This window comes from Microcaecilia unicolor, chromosome 9 (assembly GCF_901765095.1).
Source record: "Microcaecilia unicolor chromosome 9, aMicUni1.1, whole genome shotgun sequence".
In the NCBI taxonomy this organism is placed as follows: Eukaryota; Metazoa; Chordata; class Amphibia; order Gymnophiona; family Siphonopidae; genus Microcaecilia; species Microcaecilia unicolor.
Genome location: NC_044039.1, coordinates 177390932 through 177407149, shown reverse-complemented (window position 1 = coordinate 177407149; position 16218 = coordinate 177390932). Strand labels below are relative to the sequence as shown.

The 16218-nt window shown below is 45.1% G+C and overlaps 1 protein-coding gene across 1 annotated transcript in view; it reads right to left on the bottom strand.

The window, feature by feature from the left end:
- SLC38A6 (solute carrier family 38 member 6) overlaps positions 1 to 16138 on the bottom strand; it is a 77081-nt gene extending 60943 nt beyond the window's left edge. The window contains exon 1 of the mRNA XM_030213966.1: positions 15925 to 16138. Within this exon, the coding sequence (XP_030069826.1) occupies positions 15925 to 16014 (90 nt within the window). The 5' untranslated portion in view covers positions 16015 to 16138. The remainder of the gene's footprint in view (positions 1 to 15924) is intronic.
- Between the last annotated feature and the right edge of the window lie 80 nt (positions 16139 to 16218).

The window sequence follows — 16218 nt, the reverse complement described above, 5'->3', positions numbered from 1 at the left end:
CTCTATCCAAAAATAGGACTGGGGGGGCACGCAACGTAGCTACTAAATAGTAAATTTAAAACGAATCTGAGAAAACTTTTCTTCACTTGTGTAATTAAACTCTGAAATTCGTTGCCAGAGCATGCAGTAAAAGCAGTTAGTTTAGTGGGGTTTAAAAAAAGATTTGGATGGCTTCCCAACGGAAAAGTCCCTAGACCATTATTAAAATGGACTTGGGTAAAATCTATTGCTTATTTCTAGGATAAGCAGCATAAAATATATGGGAAAATTAGGTTCCTACCTTGGTAATTTTCTTTCCTTTAGTCATAGCAGATGAAGCCATTATGTATGGGTTGTGTCCATCAACCAGCAGGGGAGATAGAGAGCACACAACTTTCACAGTGCCTCATGGCCAGCCAGCTCCACTGCCTCTTCAGTATTTGAAGCTTCCAAAGCAGTATGGCAAACTGCAATGGGAATAACATGAACTTTCCTCACAGTGAACGATGGCCCCTTAACAAGGGCATGAACTCAAAAGGAGGGAATGAACACATCCTCCTGGAGGGAATAAACTCGTCCTCCTTATTGTATAACTGGAGGGGATACACGCAACCTCCTGGAGGGAATAAACTCATCCTCCAAAACATAAACTGGAGGGAATGGACTCATCCTCCTATAAGTGAACATGAATCCTGAAGACTATTTTCCAACTTTCTCCCAAGGAAGGAACTTCAGGAAACAAGAACAGAACCTGAAACAGAGTCACAGCATACAGACAATCATACAGGGAGGGTTCATGGCTTCATCTGCTATGACTAAAGGAAAGAAAATTACCAAGGTAAGAACCTAATTTTCCCTTCCTTGTCATCAAGCAGATGAAGCCATTACGTATGGGATGTAACAAAGCAATCCCTATATAGGGTGGGAACAGGTCACACCATGCGCTAGCACTTGTGCTCCAAAACGCGCGTCCCTCCTAGCAGCCACATCCAGCCTGTAATGTTAGGCAAAAGAGAGCTTAGAAGCCCATGTTGCTGCACTGCATATCTCTTGACGAGAGAGTGCTCCAGTTTCAGCCCAAGAGGAAGAAATCGCTCTGGTAGAATGCGCCTTAAAGGCTACAGGCGGAGACCGGCCGGCAAGCAGATAAGCTGAAAAGATAGTTTCTTTGAGCCAGCGGGCAATAGTGGCTTTAGACGCTGGAGACCCTTTGCAAGGACCTGATAGCAAAACAAACAGATGATCATAGATCCTGAAAGAGATAGTAACTCGCAGATACTGCAGCAGAGTCCTGCGCACATCCAACAGGTGCAACTGCCCAAAAGATTCTGGAAACTCCTCCTTATCAAAGGAGGGCAAAAAAATAGGTTGGTTTAGGTGAAACGCTGAAACCACCTTAGGCATGAAGGAAGGCACGGTCCGAACCGTGACCCCGGACTCTGAGAATTGCAGAAATGGGTCTCTACAGGACAGCGCCTGGAGTCCGACACCCGCCTCACCGAAGAAATGGCCACAAGAAAAACGGCCTTTAGTGTCAAATCTTTCTCCGATGCTCGCCGAAGCGGCTCAAAAGGAGAAGCCTGCAGGGCCTTCAAAACTAGCCCCAGGTTAAAAGCTGGACAGGGTGCTCGCACGGAAGGCCGGAGCCGAAGCACCCCACTAAGAAACCGTGCCACATCTGGATGAGCAGCTAAAGACACGCCTTCAACCTTACCACAAAGGGAGGCCAACGCTGCCACTTCCACCCGCAGGGAATTATAGGCCAAGCCTATTTGTACACCATCCTGCAAAAAGTCCAGAATTGGCGAGACAGGAGCCTGCATGGGTGTGATCATTTTTGAAGCACACCAAGACTCAAACTGGCGCCAAATCCTGGCATAAGCCACGGAAGTGGAACGCTTGCGGGCCTGCAGGAGAGTGGAAATGACTGTGTTTGAATAGCCTTTGTCCCTCAATTGCGCACTCTCAATCGCCATGCCATAAGACCAAAGCGGCAGGCGTCCTCCATGGCTACCGGGCCCTGCGACAACAGGTTCGGTACCAGAGGTAAAGGAAGGGGAGCCTCCACTAGCATCTGTCGGAGGTCCGCATACCAAGGCCTCTTGGGCCAATCCGGGGCGATGAGGACCACTTCTCCTGGGTGCAGCTGAATCCGCAGGAGCACGCGCCCTATCAAGGGCCACGGAGGGAACACATATAGTAGGCCCGGAGGCCAGGGCTGAGTCAAGGCATCCAACCCTGCCGAGCGAGGATCTCTCCATCTGCTGAAGAAGCATGGGACTTTGGCATTTGAACTTGTCGCCATAAGATCCATCATGGGCTTGCCCCATTTGGCACATATCTGCAGGAATACTTTGTCTGCTAGTTCCTATTCTGCTGGATCGATCTGATGCCTGCTTAGATAATCGGCTTGCACGTTGCTCTGACCTGCAATGTGAGCTGCCGACAGAAACTGAAGATGCAGCTCAGCCCAGTGGCAAATCTGTTCGGCCTGCGCGGCCAGTGCTCTGCACTGAGTGCTGCCTTGTCGATTTACGTAGGCCACTGCTATCGTGTTGTCCGACATCACTCTGACAGCCAATCCTTCCAGGGTCACTTGAAACACCGCTTTCAACATGCTTCCCCTTGCAATGTGCGCCCCAGCCCTTCAGGCTGGCATCTGTCACTATTAGACACCAATCGGGGAGCACCAGCGGCATTCCTCGCCGCAGCATGCTGTCTGAGAGCCACCACTCTATGCTGAGTCGGGCCGCAGGGAGCCAAGAAAGTCTGCATTGATAATCCTGAGAAACTAGAGACCATCTTTGAAGTAGGGAATACTGTAGAGGTCTCAGGTGCGCTCTCGCCCAGGGCACCACTTCCAATGTGGCTGTTATCGATCCCAGCAGCTGGACAATGTCCCAAGCTCGCGGGCGGGGCATCCTCAGGAGCAGACAGACCTGATTCTGAAGCTTGTACCGCCTTAGCTCGGGTAGGTATACATAGCCCGAGTCTGTGTCGAACCTGGCCCCCAAATATTCTAGAGATTGCGAGGGGATCAGGTGACTTATGGCCATATTGACGACCCAGCCTAGAGATTGAAGTACTGAGACCACTCTGGCTGTAGCTTGATAGCTCTCTGTTAGAGTCTGCTCTGATGAGCCAGTTGTCTAGGTATGGGTGAACCCTGATACCTTCTCGCCTGAGCAAAGCAGCTACTACCACCATTACCTTCGAAAAGGTTCGGGGAGCTGTGGCGAGGCCAAAAGGCAAGGCCCGGAACTGGAAATGTTTTCCCAACACCGCAAACCTCAGAAACTTCTGGTGCGGGGGCCAAATTGGTATGTGCAAGTAAGCTTCTTTCAGGTCTAGAGACGTGAGAAACTCTCCTGGCTGTACCGCAGCAATGACGGAGTGCAGGGTTTCCATGTGGAAATGCTGCACTCTCAGGGACTTGTTTAATTCTTTTAAGTCCAGAATAGGGCAAAAAGACCCACCTTTCTGCAGCACCACAAAGTAGATGGAGTATCGGCCGTAGCCGTGTTCGGCGGGAGGTACCGGGGACACGGCCCCTAACTGAATCAGACCTTGCAAACTCTCCTCTACTGCCGCCCGTTTGGCGGCAGAACCGCATTGGGACTCCACAAACACGTCACTTACTGGGGCGTTGAATTCTATTCTGTAGCCATCTCTGATCAGGTCCAGAACCCACTGATCTGAGGAAATATTGGCCCACTCCTCGGCAAAGAGGGAAAGATGTCCTCCGATGACAGGAAGCGAGGAGAGGGCCGGCGCACCATCATTGAGAGGGTCGCCCCTGAACTCCAGGCCTAGAGCCGGTGGCTGCGGAACGCTTGTCTGAGCGAAAGGAGTTCCTCTGCTGAAAAACGGGCACGAGAAGTGAACCCAGCAGAACGCCCCGGGCGGTACCTTCTAGCTTCACGGAAGCGAGGTCTATAAGAGGAGTGGACCGCCTGGCCCTTGGAGGAAGGCCTCGGCCTATCTTCAGGCAAGCGCTGGGGTTTAGGATCTCCCAGGCCTTTAACAATTTTTTTTCCAACTCCTCACCAAATAGGAGAAGGCCTTGAAAGGGCAACTTCACCAACCTTTGCTTAGAGGCCATGTCCGCTGCCCAATGTCGTAGCCAAATAAAATGGCGAGCCGCCAATGCTAGTGCCATTTGTTTAGCCGAAGCTCTGACAATATCATAAAGGGCATCAGCCAAAAAGGACAAGGCCGACTCCAGTCGCAGAGCCACATCCGAGAAGGGCTCCACTCCATCTCCGAGGCTGTTCCACTGCCTGTTACAACCACGCCAGGCAGGCTCTAGCAGCATAACAACTGCATGCAGACGCCCGAACAGTAAGACCTGCAATTTCAAAGGACTGTTTAAGTGCTGCTTCCAGCCTACGGTCTTGTATATCCTTCAGGGCAACTCCTCCTTCCACAGGGAGGGTAGTTCTCTTTGTCACCGCAGTGACTAGGGCATCTGCTTTAGGCATTGCAAAGCGAGCCAAATGCTCCTCACGCAGAGGGTATAATTGCCCCATAGCCCTGGAAACTTTCAAAAGTCCCTCGGGGTCAGCCCACTGAGCGGAAATAAGCTCTTGGATGGAGTCATGCAAGGAAAGGCTCGAGCAGGCTTTTTGGTACTAGCCATCCTAGGATTCACAGAGGAGGCCGTGCCACTGTCAGGCTCTTCAATAGAAAGGACCTGTAGGGCATCTGAAATAAGCGCTGGCAGCTCATCACGGTGGAAAATCCTCACCGCGGAGGGATCATCCAGAGCCTGTGGTAATTCTTCACCTGACTCTGGCTCCTCAGACCACGAAGGCCTGCCAGAACTCTCCGAATCCTCACAGCCTGACCACGGGGGGGAGGAGGTGCACCACAATCTGAAGGGGAATTAGCCCTTCTATGCTTTTCTTTATGCCAATTATCAGGGAATATAGCCTCAGCGGGCAGTCCCAGGCCAGAATCCACCGGGGGGGACAATAGAAGGGGCCTCAGACGACCCTTGAGGGAGAGCTCTTTTCAGCATGTATGCTTTATGCAATAACAACACAAAATCAGGGGAGAAAAACTCGCCCTGGGCACCCAGATCCCCTCCGGGGCTAGCCGCTCCCTGAATAGCCTCAATTCGAGGCCCCCCCCCCCCCCCGGGCTCAGGGCTCTCCGTCTCTACGGAGGCCGCGCCATGCGGAGAATTCAAAATGGCGTCCACTGCCAGCTCTGAGCGGGAAGAACCATCGCTCGCCATGCTCGGGCCGGCTCTTACACCTGTACAGCACGATTTACAGAGCCCCGCTGCTGATTTGCGCTTGCCACATCGGGAACAGCGCTTTACATTCTCTGCAGCCATCGCCGAAAACGGCGGGAAAATTCAAAATGGCGGTTTTGCGCCAAAAACGCCCTGATCGCGGGCCCACCCCGGAGGAGTTAGAAAACACTCTTACCTCACCGGACCGAGTATCACAGCTCACGCTGTGAGGAAAGCAGAGGTAATAAGAACTCCGGAGGCTCAGATGAGTGGGAAAGGCAGGGAAAGGCGAACCAATGTGCCTGCATCCACTGAGTGGGAAAGGACAGGGAAAAGCAAGCTAATATGTCCACATCCACGGGGGCATGGGTAAGGCAGGGAAAGGGCTAACCTATGTGCCTTCAAAGTGAAGCTGATATAGCTTTTAACACCCCGGCTAACAACTGGCAAGCCAGGAGCCACCCCCAGGCAGATTTTTGATGGAGCTTGAAGAAGCTGCAGCCACCCTGCTTGGGGAGATAGAGAATACTGAAGAGGCAGTGGAGCTGGCTGGCCATGAGGCACTGTAGAAAATTGAGTGCTATCTCCCCCTGCTGGTTGATGGACACAACCCATACGTAATGGCTTCATCTGCTTGATGACAAGGAATGTACATTTTTGGGATCTTGCCAGGTACTTGTGAGCTGGATTAGTCATTGTTGGAAACAGGATGCTGGACTTTATCGACCTTTGGTCTGTTCCAGTATGGCAATACCTATACTCTTATGTAAAAGAAAAAAATTAATTATCGTTCCTGGAATATATATCTATTAATGCATTAAAAGTAGCACTGATTAAACACAGAAGTTAGTTGGATTGGTAAAGTAAATCAAAAGGTGTCCATATCTTTTTAAAGTTAGAAATGTGATGATTCCTGATAGCACACAGATGGTTCCACCATTCATGAATATTCAAGTTGGTGTTGTTTTTCCAATGTAGAATACACTACCATAGATTCTATTCCTTCCCTATTAACCTGCATAGAATCTTTTTTGGGGCTCTCTGATTACAAAATCTATAGGAACAAATCTGCCCCTTAACCCCTGTGTCTTTAAAAAAACATATTTCCTGATTTTCTTGGTTATCAATAGAAATCAAACAAAATAAAACATGGAAAAGAAAATAAGATGATACCTTTTTTATTGGACATAACTTAATACATTTCTTGATTAGCTTTCGAAGGTTGCCCTTCTTCGTCAGATCGGAAATATTCAAATGTGCTAGCTGACAGTGTATATAAGTGAAAACATTCAAGCATTACTATGACAGTCTGACAGGGTGGGAGGATGGGGGTGGGTCAGAGGTATGCATGGGGACATCAAAGCATATCATTGATATTCTAACAGGATGGGTGTGGATAGGTGAGGGGTGGGGTGATCAACAGAGACATACAGCTTGATGGTTTATAATGGGCTAGGAACCCCAGGTCCTTGTTAAGTCCTTTCTGTTGGGTGTTAAAATATTCAATCATTCTGACTTCAAAGGTCTTACGTTCTTGTATGGTTTTAAAGTTACCTTTCAGTATTCTCACTGTGAAATCACTGGTACAGTGTCCTGGTTCTGTGAAGTGCTGTCCCACCGGGGTGGGGGCCCTACTGGCTGTATTGTTCATGTGATGTCTATGTAAATTGAATCTTGTCTTAAGCATCTGGCCTGTTTCTCCAATATAGCATCCTTCGTTACATTTTTTACACTGAATGATATATACCACATTGGAAGATGAGCAGTTCTGATTTTCTTGGGAACCCCAAAAAATAAAATCTCTCAGTATCTGGTACAGTAACTCAGTAGATAAAACCATCCAACAACACCTCCACTTTGCTCAACATAACCACGTCCATTTTGGACAAATGGTCCCCACTCTATTTGTCTTGGAGGGGCAGATCGGAGGCAGTTAAGATAGTACTTGCCCCTAAACTGAATTTTATTTTTAGGGATGATTCATTTTGCCTTCTCTACTAGTTTGTATAAGAAAATTTACAGAAAATTTTAAAAATTTCTTTGGTGTAATAAACCAGCATGTATAGCTTTCCAAAAATTTAAAATATCTAAAACTGAAGGTGGTGCCAACCTCCCTGATTTTAAAACATCATTTAGCTTTCTGTATGTCACAAGCCATCTATTGGTATCAAAACTCTTAACATCCCCGATTCCCCTAGATGGTTGACATTTGAGACACAACTGACAGACTCATGCCCTCTATCCCTTTTTCTGACTATGGCTAAATACCATTTTCCTGAGCATCTCAGTGTCATTAAAGCAACAACTTCAACCCTTAGATCGTTCTGCTCTTATTAAGCTCCTATTTCCCTCATTTCATGAGTTCTTTTAATGGTTCAACTCCAATCTCAGAATACAAGACTCTCCACTACACTGGAACATTTTCTGCACTCCAATAAGATATTTCTATATATCACCAATGGCTAAGCCGTATAAAACTTTAACCCTAACAGTTACAAAAAATGCTTCCGTATTGAGGAAAATGGAGAGATGCACCCTACATTAGAAACCAATACAAAGAGTTGTGGGAAAAATCTCTCTACAATATCCTCATGCATTACACATTTAGACAATACAATATTGTTCCAGATTTAGCATAACATTGTACTGAAGTATGGTATCAGGGGTTTCTGTTGTGTGGGAGAAGATGTGGGGAGAGGGTGACATTCAAGCAGATGTGGTGGGACTGCCTAGCATCACACCCTTTTGAAACAGAGGTTCCCTTTTACTAAGTCGCGCTGAAGGCACGCACTAAAAATTAGTGCGAACTAATGCTAAACACACCCAAAGGACTATATGGGTGTCTCTAACGTTAGAGTGGCCTAGTGGATAGGGTGGTGGACTTTGGTCCTGGGGAACTGAGGAACTGAGTTCGATTCCCACTTCAGGCACAGGCAGCTCCTTGTGACTCTGGGCAAGTCACTTAACCCTCCATTGCCCCATGTAAGCCGCATTGAGCCTGCCATGAGTGGGAAAGTGCGGGGTACAGATGTAACAAAAAACAAAACAGAGTGCTTTAGTAAACAGGGCCCTTACAGGAGAATAAAAAAAAAAAAAAAAAAGGACTATGCCTTAATGTTATTAGGATATGGTAATCAGATTAAAACTTGACAATTTATTTTTGTTTATTGGGATTTATTAACCGCCTTTATGAAGAGATTCACCCAAGGCAGTATACAGCAGGTACATTTTAACATAAAACTTACAATTTTGTTAACAGCATAACAATGGTAAAATAACCAAGAATAAACTAAATAAAATAAATGAGGTAAAGCTGAAAACAGTAAATTGAAACCTAATAATAGAACTCCGTGAAACAGTATAAAAAACATACACATTTAACAGCACTGGAATTCAAATATCAGAGATGTAATACAATGTTAGCATAATAGTAATGATACACATAATACGCATGCATTAGAACATTCAACTAACAGATATGATGCTATAGGTTTTCTACAATACAGCTTACCATATAGCTGAGAGACCACGAGCAGATATATAATGGGAACAAGATATGTGGTACAGAGTCAGTTGGGATAATTTGATGGTTGGCTAAACTTAAGGCAAGTTCTTTGTACAGTTAAGCAAGAGATAAGGAACTGATCTAAGTTACAGTGTGTGTAGCAAGCTAGTTCAGGTGCACAGCTAATGTACAGTCAGTCACCCTATGTATTAATTCAAGGGGGGGGGGGGAGGGTTAAGTTGCTTGATGTTTGCAGAGCGGATCGTCATAGCACCTAAAACAGTATCAGAATGGTATAGAAAGATAAGGCAGATAACAGGAAGAGTTTGTAGCAAAGATAAGGGGAAGATTAGAAAAACTTAACACTCAGTGGGCACTACTAAGGCAAGACATTAAAGCAATATCTTGAAGGACAATAAGGTGACAGATTCCAAGGAAGGTCGGCCATCTTGTACCTCTACATTTTTACCCTTGTCTGTATATTTTGTGCATTTGCTGTGAAATAGCTCAAAATTGTAAATTTCCATTACTACCTGGGTGCAAAAATAGATATAATTTGATGCTTCTATATGTAAGTAAGAATGTACTGATGCATGAGTTGATTAAATTATAGCAAATGTATTCAAAAAGGTTGAAAAAATAATAAAAAATACACAGAGGCTTTGCCCCAAAACCAAGCTCCAGTAGTGATTTCAAGGTTATTTAAATAAATTTTTACAAAGTCACATGCTCATAGTAACAGGTGAAAACTGATATATCTGTTCTGTGAAAGCTGAATGCTTTCAAGTTCAGCCAGCTAGCAACAACAGCTGTGACCAATACAGACACGAGACAATTTGAGTCAGCTTCCTGTTTCCCTCTGTTGCTGTCCTGCCACAGAATAGTTTGTGTGCAAGTATGGATGAATATTTAGAGAAAATGCTCCAAGAAGTTTGATCAGTTAAACTGCAAATGGTCAAATACTACGAATCCTCAACGTTCCCTTGGAGGTGTGTTACTGTGAGGAACGATAATGGACCAGCTCACTGATGGTGACAGGATAATCATGAACCTGGCAAAAGGCACTGATTGACAGGTCCTTCCCATTTATAATCTCACAGAACCACACACACAAGCCAGATTTTAATACAGCAAGAACTGCATGTACCTGGTATGCATTAACAACTGGGCTAGGACCTGTAACTTTGCTTCAAGCACACAAGCCTTCCAAAGGAGGAGTGGCCTAGTGGTTAGAGTGGTGGACTTTGGTCCTGGGGAACTGGGTTCGATTCCCACTGCAGGCACAGGCAGCTCCTTGTGACTCTGGGCAAGTCACTTAACCCCTCCATTGCCCCAGGTACAAATAAGTACCTAAGTCGCATTGAGCCTGCCATGAGTGGGAAAGCGTGGGGTACAAATTTAAAAAAAACTATTTCTGGTCACCAATATTTTAAAAAACATTATGGGGCCATTTTGTTCTCTATTCCCTTTCCTATCATTGATTGGCATTCTTCTCTTTTTCCTATTATTGATTATACACCACCTTGTTAAGCTATGCAGGAAAGGCGATATACCAGTCCTTAATAAACCATAAAGTGCAATTAAGTTTTTGCATTTACCATATTTTAACTATGAAATTTAAGTTGCAGTATGTGCAAGGCCCAAGCACTAAATGCAGGTGATGTGCCCAAAATCTGCCCTGTATTCACTGCAAAGGCCTACTTTACATTCATTGGCACATAGCATGGACAAACCATCTGCTGATATATGCAACACAGGTCCCTGCATTGCCTTCAGTTTAAAAAATGTAAATACCACAGCAGTGCTGCAGCTGTCTTCCAATCCCCCCTCCAGCACTTTGTTACCTGTGATTCCCCCCCCCCCCTCCACTCAGAGCAGAACCCCTTCAAGGAGAACTCCCCTGCCAGGAACCCCATCCCAGGCCTAGCCTGGGGTTATAGGCACTACTTTGAAACTCTGCTGTCAGTGGGATGCAAGAACAATCTCTCCTGCACTACCACACTAGGGAAAGGGGGTGAGATTGTGCATAGCGCCTTTCTGTGGCTACAATCAAGGCAGTTTACATATTATACAGGTACTTATTTTGTACCTGGGGCAATGGAAGGTTAAGTAACTTGCCTAGGATCACAAGGAGCTGCAGGCTGCTGAACTAGCCACTAGACTACCAGGAACCCCTGGGATACGTTTTAAGGGGATAGGGAAGAAATGGGAGTCACCATGCAGCACTTAACTGAGGGCAGTGACTGCACTACTGGAATGCCAATAATGCAGTCACACTTAGCTGTACTACTGGCAGTTGTGACAGCTAGGGCTCAGCACTGTCACTGGTGGCCATGTCCAGTCATCATGGACTTTATACTGCACTGGCTGGTTTTAAAGCATGGTAGTCCTAAGTAACGATTGTCCACACTAACAGCTATCGTGCAGTAAAACCCACAGTAACTGTTAAACTTTGCTAAGAAAAAGGGCCCCTCTGTTACCAGTATACGAACATATTAAATAAAATGTATAGTACTATGGTCCTACCACTTAATGCAATACATCAGATTGCACTAATTACTATGATTTTAAAACTGGTAATTCTTTTTTTAAATGTTCATTTTTTTTTTAACTTTTATTTATTGCATTTGTATCCCACATTTTCCCACCTTTTTGCGGGCTCAGTGTGGCTTACAATAAGTTGTAATAGAAATACAATTTGTTATAACTCGGTTATAGATTACATTGTGAGGAGTTATGTGAGACAAAGTCAAAGTAACATTAAGGAATATAACAATGGAAAGAGCAGTGAAACATTGGAAGGAAACAACGGGAACTAAAAGGGGCAATATATAATAGCAGGAAGGCATTTGGTGTACATTTTCTGTGAGTAAAGGTATGAGTGTGGTGAGATTACGGGGGATGAGAATTCAGAGTGGCTGTGTTGATGCATTACTGAACAGTGAGTGTGGGCTTTATGTGTTTTGGTTCTTTCCGTAAATTCTCTCAAAAAGATGGGTCTTCAATAGTTTGCGGAAGGTGGCTTGTTCGTAGATCATTTTCAGGTTGCGCGGCAGTGAATTCCAGAACTGCGTGCTCATATAAGAAAAGGTTGACGCGTGCAGCGCCTTGTACTTCAAGCCCTTGCAATTAGGGAAGTGGAGGTTGAGGAAAGTTCGGGATGATCTTTTAGCATTTCTGGGTGGTAAGTCTATTAAGTCAGACATGTAGGCTGGGGCTTCACCGTGGATGATTTTGTGGACTAATGTGCATGCTTTAAATGTAATGCGTTCCTTGAGTGGGAGCCAGTGTAGCTTCTCTCGTAAGGGTTTTGCACTTTCATATTTTGGTTTTCCGAAGATGAGTCTGGCTGCTGTATTCTGGGCTGTTTGGAGTTTCCTCAGCATTTGCTCTTTGCAACCAGCGTATAGTGAGTTGCAGTAATCCAGATGGCTGAGTACGAGGGATTGCACTAGGCTGCGAAAGACGGATCTTGGGAAGAATGGTCTTATTCTTTTCAGTTTCCACATGCAGTAGAACATCTTTTTGGTTGTGTTGTTTGCGTGAGTGTCGAGTGTTAGGTGGCGGTCGATAGTGACTCCAAGGATTTTTAACGTTTCCGAGATTGGAAGGTTTAGTTTCGGTGTGTTTATAGCGGTGAATTCATTCGTGTTATACTGGGAAGTGAGTATCAGGCATTGAGTTTTTTCTGCATTTAGTTTCAAGCAAAATGTGTCTGCCCAGGTGTTCATGATGTGTAGACTTTGGTTGATTTCATTGGAGATTTCTTTGATGTCTTGTTTGAAAGGGATGTATATTGTTACATCATCGGCGTATATATATGGGTTGAGATTATGATTTGATAGGAGTTTTGCCAAGGGGATCATTATAAGGTTGAAAATGGTTGGTGAGAGGGGTGATCCTTGTGGTACTCCACATTCAGGTGTCCATGCAGCAGACGTGGTTGAATTTGATGTGACTTGATATGACCGCTGGGTTAGGAACCCCTTGAACCAGTTTAGGACATTTCCTCCAATGCCAAAATATTCAAGTATGTGTAATAGGGATTCCGTGGTCAACCATGTCGAAGGCACTTGACATGTCAAATTGTAGGAGGAGTATATTGTTGCCGGTTGCAATCATTCATTTAAATTTAGTCATAAGGGTAATTAATACTGTTTCTGTGCTGTGATTCGACCGGAATCCTGATTGGGCATCATGCAGTATTGAGTGTTTGTTTAGATAGTTTGTGAGTTGTTTAGTTACCATTCCTTCGGTTATTTTGGTTATTAGTGGTATGGATGCTACTGGTCTGTAATTGGTTATTTCGCTTGCGCTTTTCTTTGTATCTTTGGGTATTGGGGTGAGTAAAGTTTTTCCTTTTTCTTTAGGGAAAAGTCCGTTTTGTAGCATGAAGTTTACGTGGTTCGTTAGGTCTATTATGAATTGTTGAGGAGCTGATTTCATGATGTTGTTTGGGCATGTGTCTAGTTTGCAGTGGGATTTGGCAAATCTTTTGAGTGTTTCAGAGATGAGGTCTTCTGATAGTAGTTCGAATTCGGTCCAAGTTCTGTCTGCTGGGTATGTTCCGTCTTCTGGGTCTAGACAATCTAGAAGTGTGGCGTAATCAATGGGGCTGGTGGGTATTTTAAGTCGTAGTTGTATAATTTTCTCCTTGAAGTATTTTGCAAGGTTGTCAGCATCTGGTATGTCTTTGCTGTTGTTTGTAACTGGTGTGGTGTCTAACAGTTTGTTCACAAGGAAGAAGAGTTTGTGTGTGTCTTTGTAGTTTGGTCCTATTATTGTTTTGTAATGTAGTCTTTTAGTCTGTTTTATGGTATATTTGTATTTCCTCCGAAGTAGTTTCCAGGCATTTAGTGTTTGTTCGTCTCTTTTTTTGTTTCATGCGCATTCTAGTTTCCTGACTTGTGTTTTAAGTTTTTTCAGCTCGTCGGTGAACCATGGGTTTGATTTTTTCCTGTGTGATATTCTGGTTTGGATTGGGGCGATTTTGTCTAGTGTTGTTGTACATAACTCGTCCCATTCTTGGAGAAATTGGATGGTGTCAGCATTTGTTGACCATTCGTTCTGGTAGACCTGTTGCCAGAATGTTGTGGGGTCTATTTTTCCTCTCGTGGTGTATGTTGTTCGCTCATGTTTATTGATTGTGTTTGTGTGTGTTTTTCGCCAGTAGAGAGAGACATTTGCTTTATGGTGGTCTGACCATAATGTAGGTGTCCATCTTGTGTCAGTAAGTATGATAGTTGAGTCCGGGTCAAATTTGTGTGTTATGATGTCTATGGTTGGTGTATTGTTGGTGGGTTATTATGGATGTTCTTTAGAGTGGGCATTGTGTGTATGTGAGAGTGTCGTATGATTTGTGAGTTATGGGGTTGTTGTTGTTGTCTGGTTATTCTTTGTAGTTTTAGGATTATCTACTATTAGGGCTTCTGATTCTAAAGATTTATAAGCTGTAAAAGCCTTGGACATTAGCCTCCAGACCTGCTGGGTGTTGAAACGAATAACCAGATATTCGAGCGTTTGGGAAGGAATCAAGTGACTCTTGGTGCAACTGATAATCCAACTTAAGTGTTGGAGAAACTGAACCACCTGTAAGGTGTGCCTCACGCTCACCTCCAGTACCAAGCCCAGACCCCTCCAGCATCAGCTGCAGAGGCCCTTCATCCTGGTTCCCTGCTGAAACTGGGACCGCTGTCGAGGTTCCTAAAAAACCGGCTCCTGTGCATCAGCCGACTGCACTATGCCCTCCTGCAGGGAGCCCCCCCCCCCCCAAACTGCACCTGTGGCAGATTTCGGCTTCCCACAGAGCCACATGGAACTCCCAGGGTCTCAACACCACAAGTGCGGCAGCAGCGCAGCTTGACCCCATTCAAGCCTGCAGCCACGGACGCAAACACAGGCAGCACTAAAGCAAGAGGAAGGGATCAAACAGTCACACAGCCCCTCACAGGTGCCATCAAGAGAACGAATCCCCAGACTTCTCGCCCTGTTGCTGCAGCTAAAATACAACTTTTAGTTTAAAAAATAAATAAAAAAGAAAGACACAGTCCAGCAGTCATACTGTGGACCAAGCACTCAATCATCCAGCCTCCTGGAGCTGAAGCGCATACACACCAGCAGCCTACCCCAAAGAGAAAGGTCAGCGATTTGAGGGATTGAAGAGAACTGGCCTTCAATGTATAACACCCCCAGGGGAAGAAGTAGCCCCTGCAGACCAGCACCTCCAATGACAGCCAGCGGAGGCAAAGGACCTTGAGTTTTGTTTTGGTTAGCAGCACTCCCAGACTCATCCCCCTGGGCCCGCAGCTACCTCCACCCAAGCCTACCAGACAGGCTTGGACTGCACGTCTACCATCTGCTGAGAAACTGAGACCTGCACAAGGGTCTTATAAAATTCTCACAGTCAGTGTTCTCAGTCTCCATCTGCTGGCAGCAGTACATAACCCAAGCATCTTGACTGGTCTAGATTGCCGCTAAGGAAACTAGTATTTTTCATATTTGTTTTTGACTTTCTAGTTTAGAATTATTTATGATTAGAGAGCTTCTATTCTAGAGATTTATAAGCTGTATATTTGTTTATTTTCAAGCAAACTGGATACTTTAAGTTTGTGTCAGTTTAAGTAGGTTCCATTTTTTATATGTAAAATGTTTAAAAGCAGACTCTTTTCATACCTAGCAATCACACTCTCCTTTTCATGAATCTAAACGTTGACAATTATTTAGCAAGGAACAAACATAAACAGCTATTGGTAATCAAGGTGGACATGCATCATAATATTAAAATATATCTTTTTCCATCTATACAACCACTTTTCTTTCTCCACATTGCGTCTTGCCCACAGAAGATATATGGCATGAGGATGACTGTTAAGACCCTTGACTGGGAGAAAGAAACAGGAAGAGGAGAGGAGAAATGAAAGAGAATACAAAGGAGTAAGATGGTAGCCTTACTCTACGCCTACCCACCTATAAAGTGTTCAGACACTCAAAGTTAATATTGGGGAAGCCCACACGGGTCGAAGTGTTAAGTAGTAGTAGTCGTTATTAGAATCCATTGGGGGGGGGGGGGGGAGGAGTAACATTAATTAATTTGCACAGGACAGCAGAACAAATAGCACCAACCCTAAGATAAGTTCATCTGAAATGAAACAAAATGCTATTATTAAACCAGTCTGATAAAATACATATGTCTTCAACTCACATTTCCGAGCAAAGCAGCAGATTCATTCTGCTGGGCAGACACAAAGTGCCCGAGGTCCTCATTATTGATGCTCCGTCCGTCAGACTGCATGATAGCTACAGAACCAAAACATTCAATACAAACTAGAGCTCTCCAAACGCGGCTACGCCTTCTCCAACAGCTATCCCAAGTCACAAAACTTCTAACTCTGCACTTGCCGCTACTTCCTGTTTTTGCACTGCGGCCGGGATCAGCACGTGATACAGAAACGCCGACAGTCGGTCGTCGCCGGACGCAGATTGATGACGACAGATC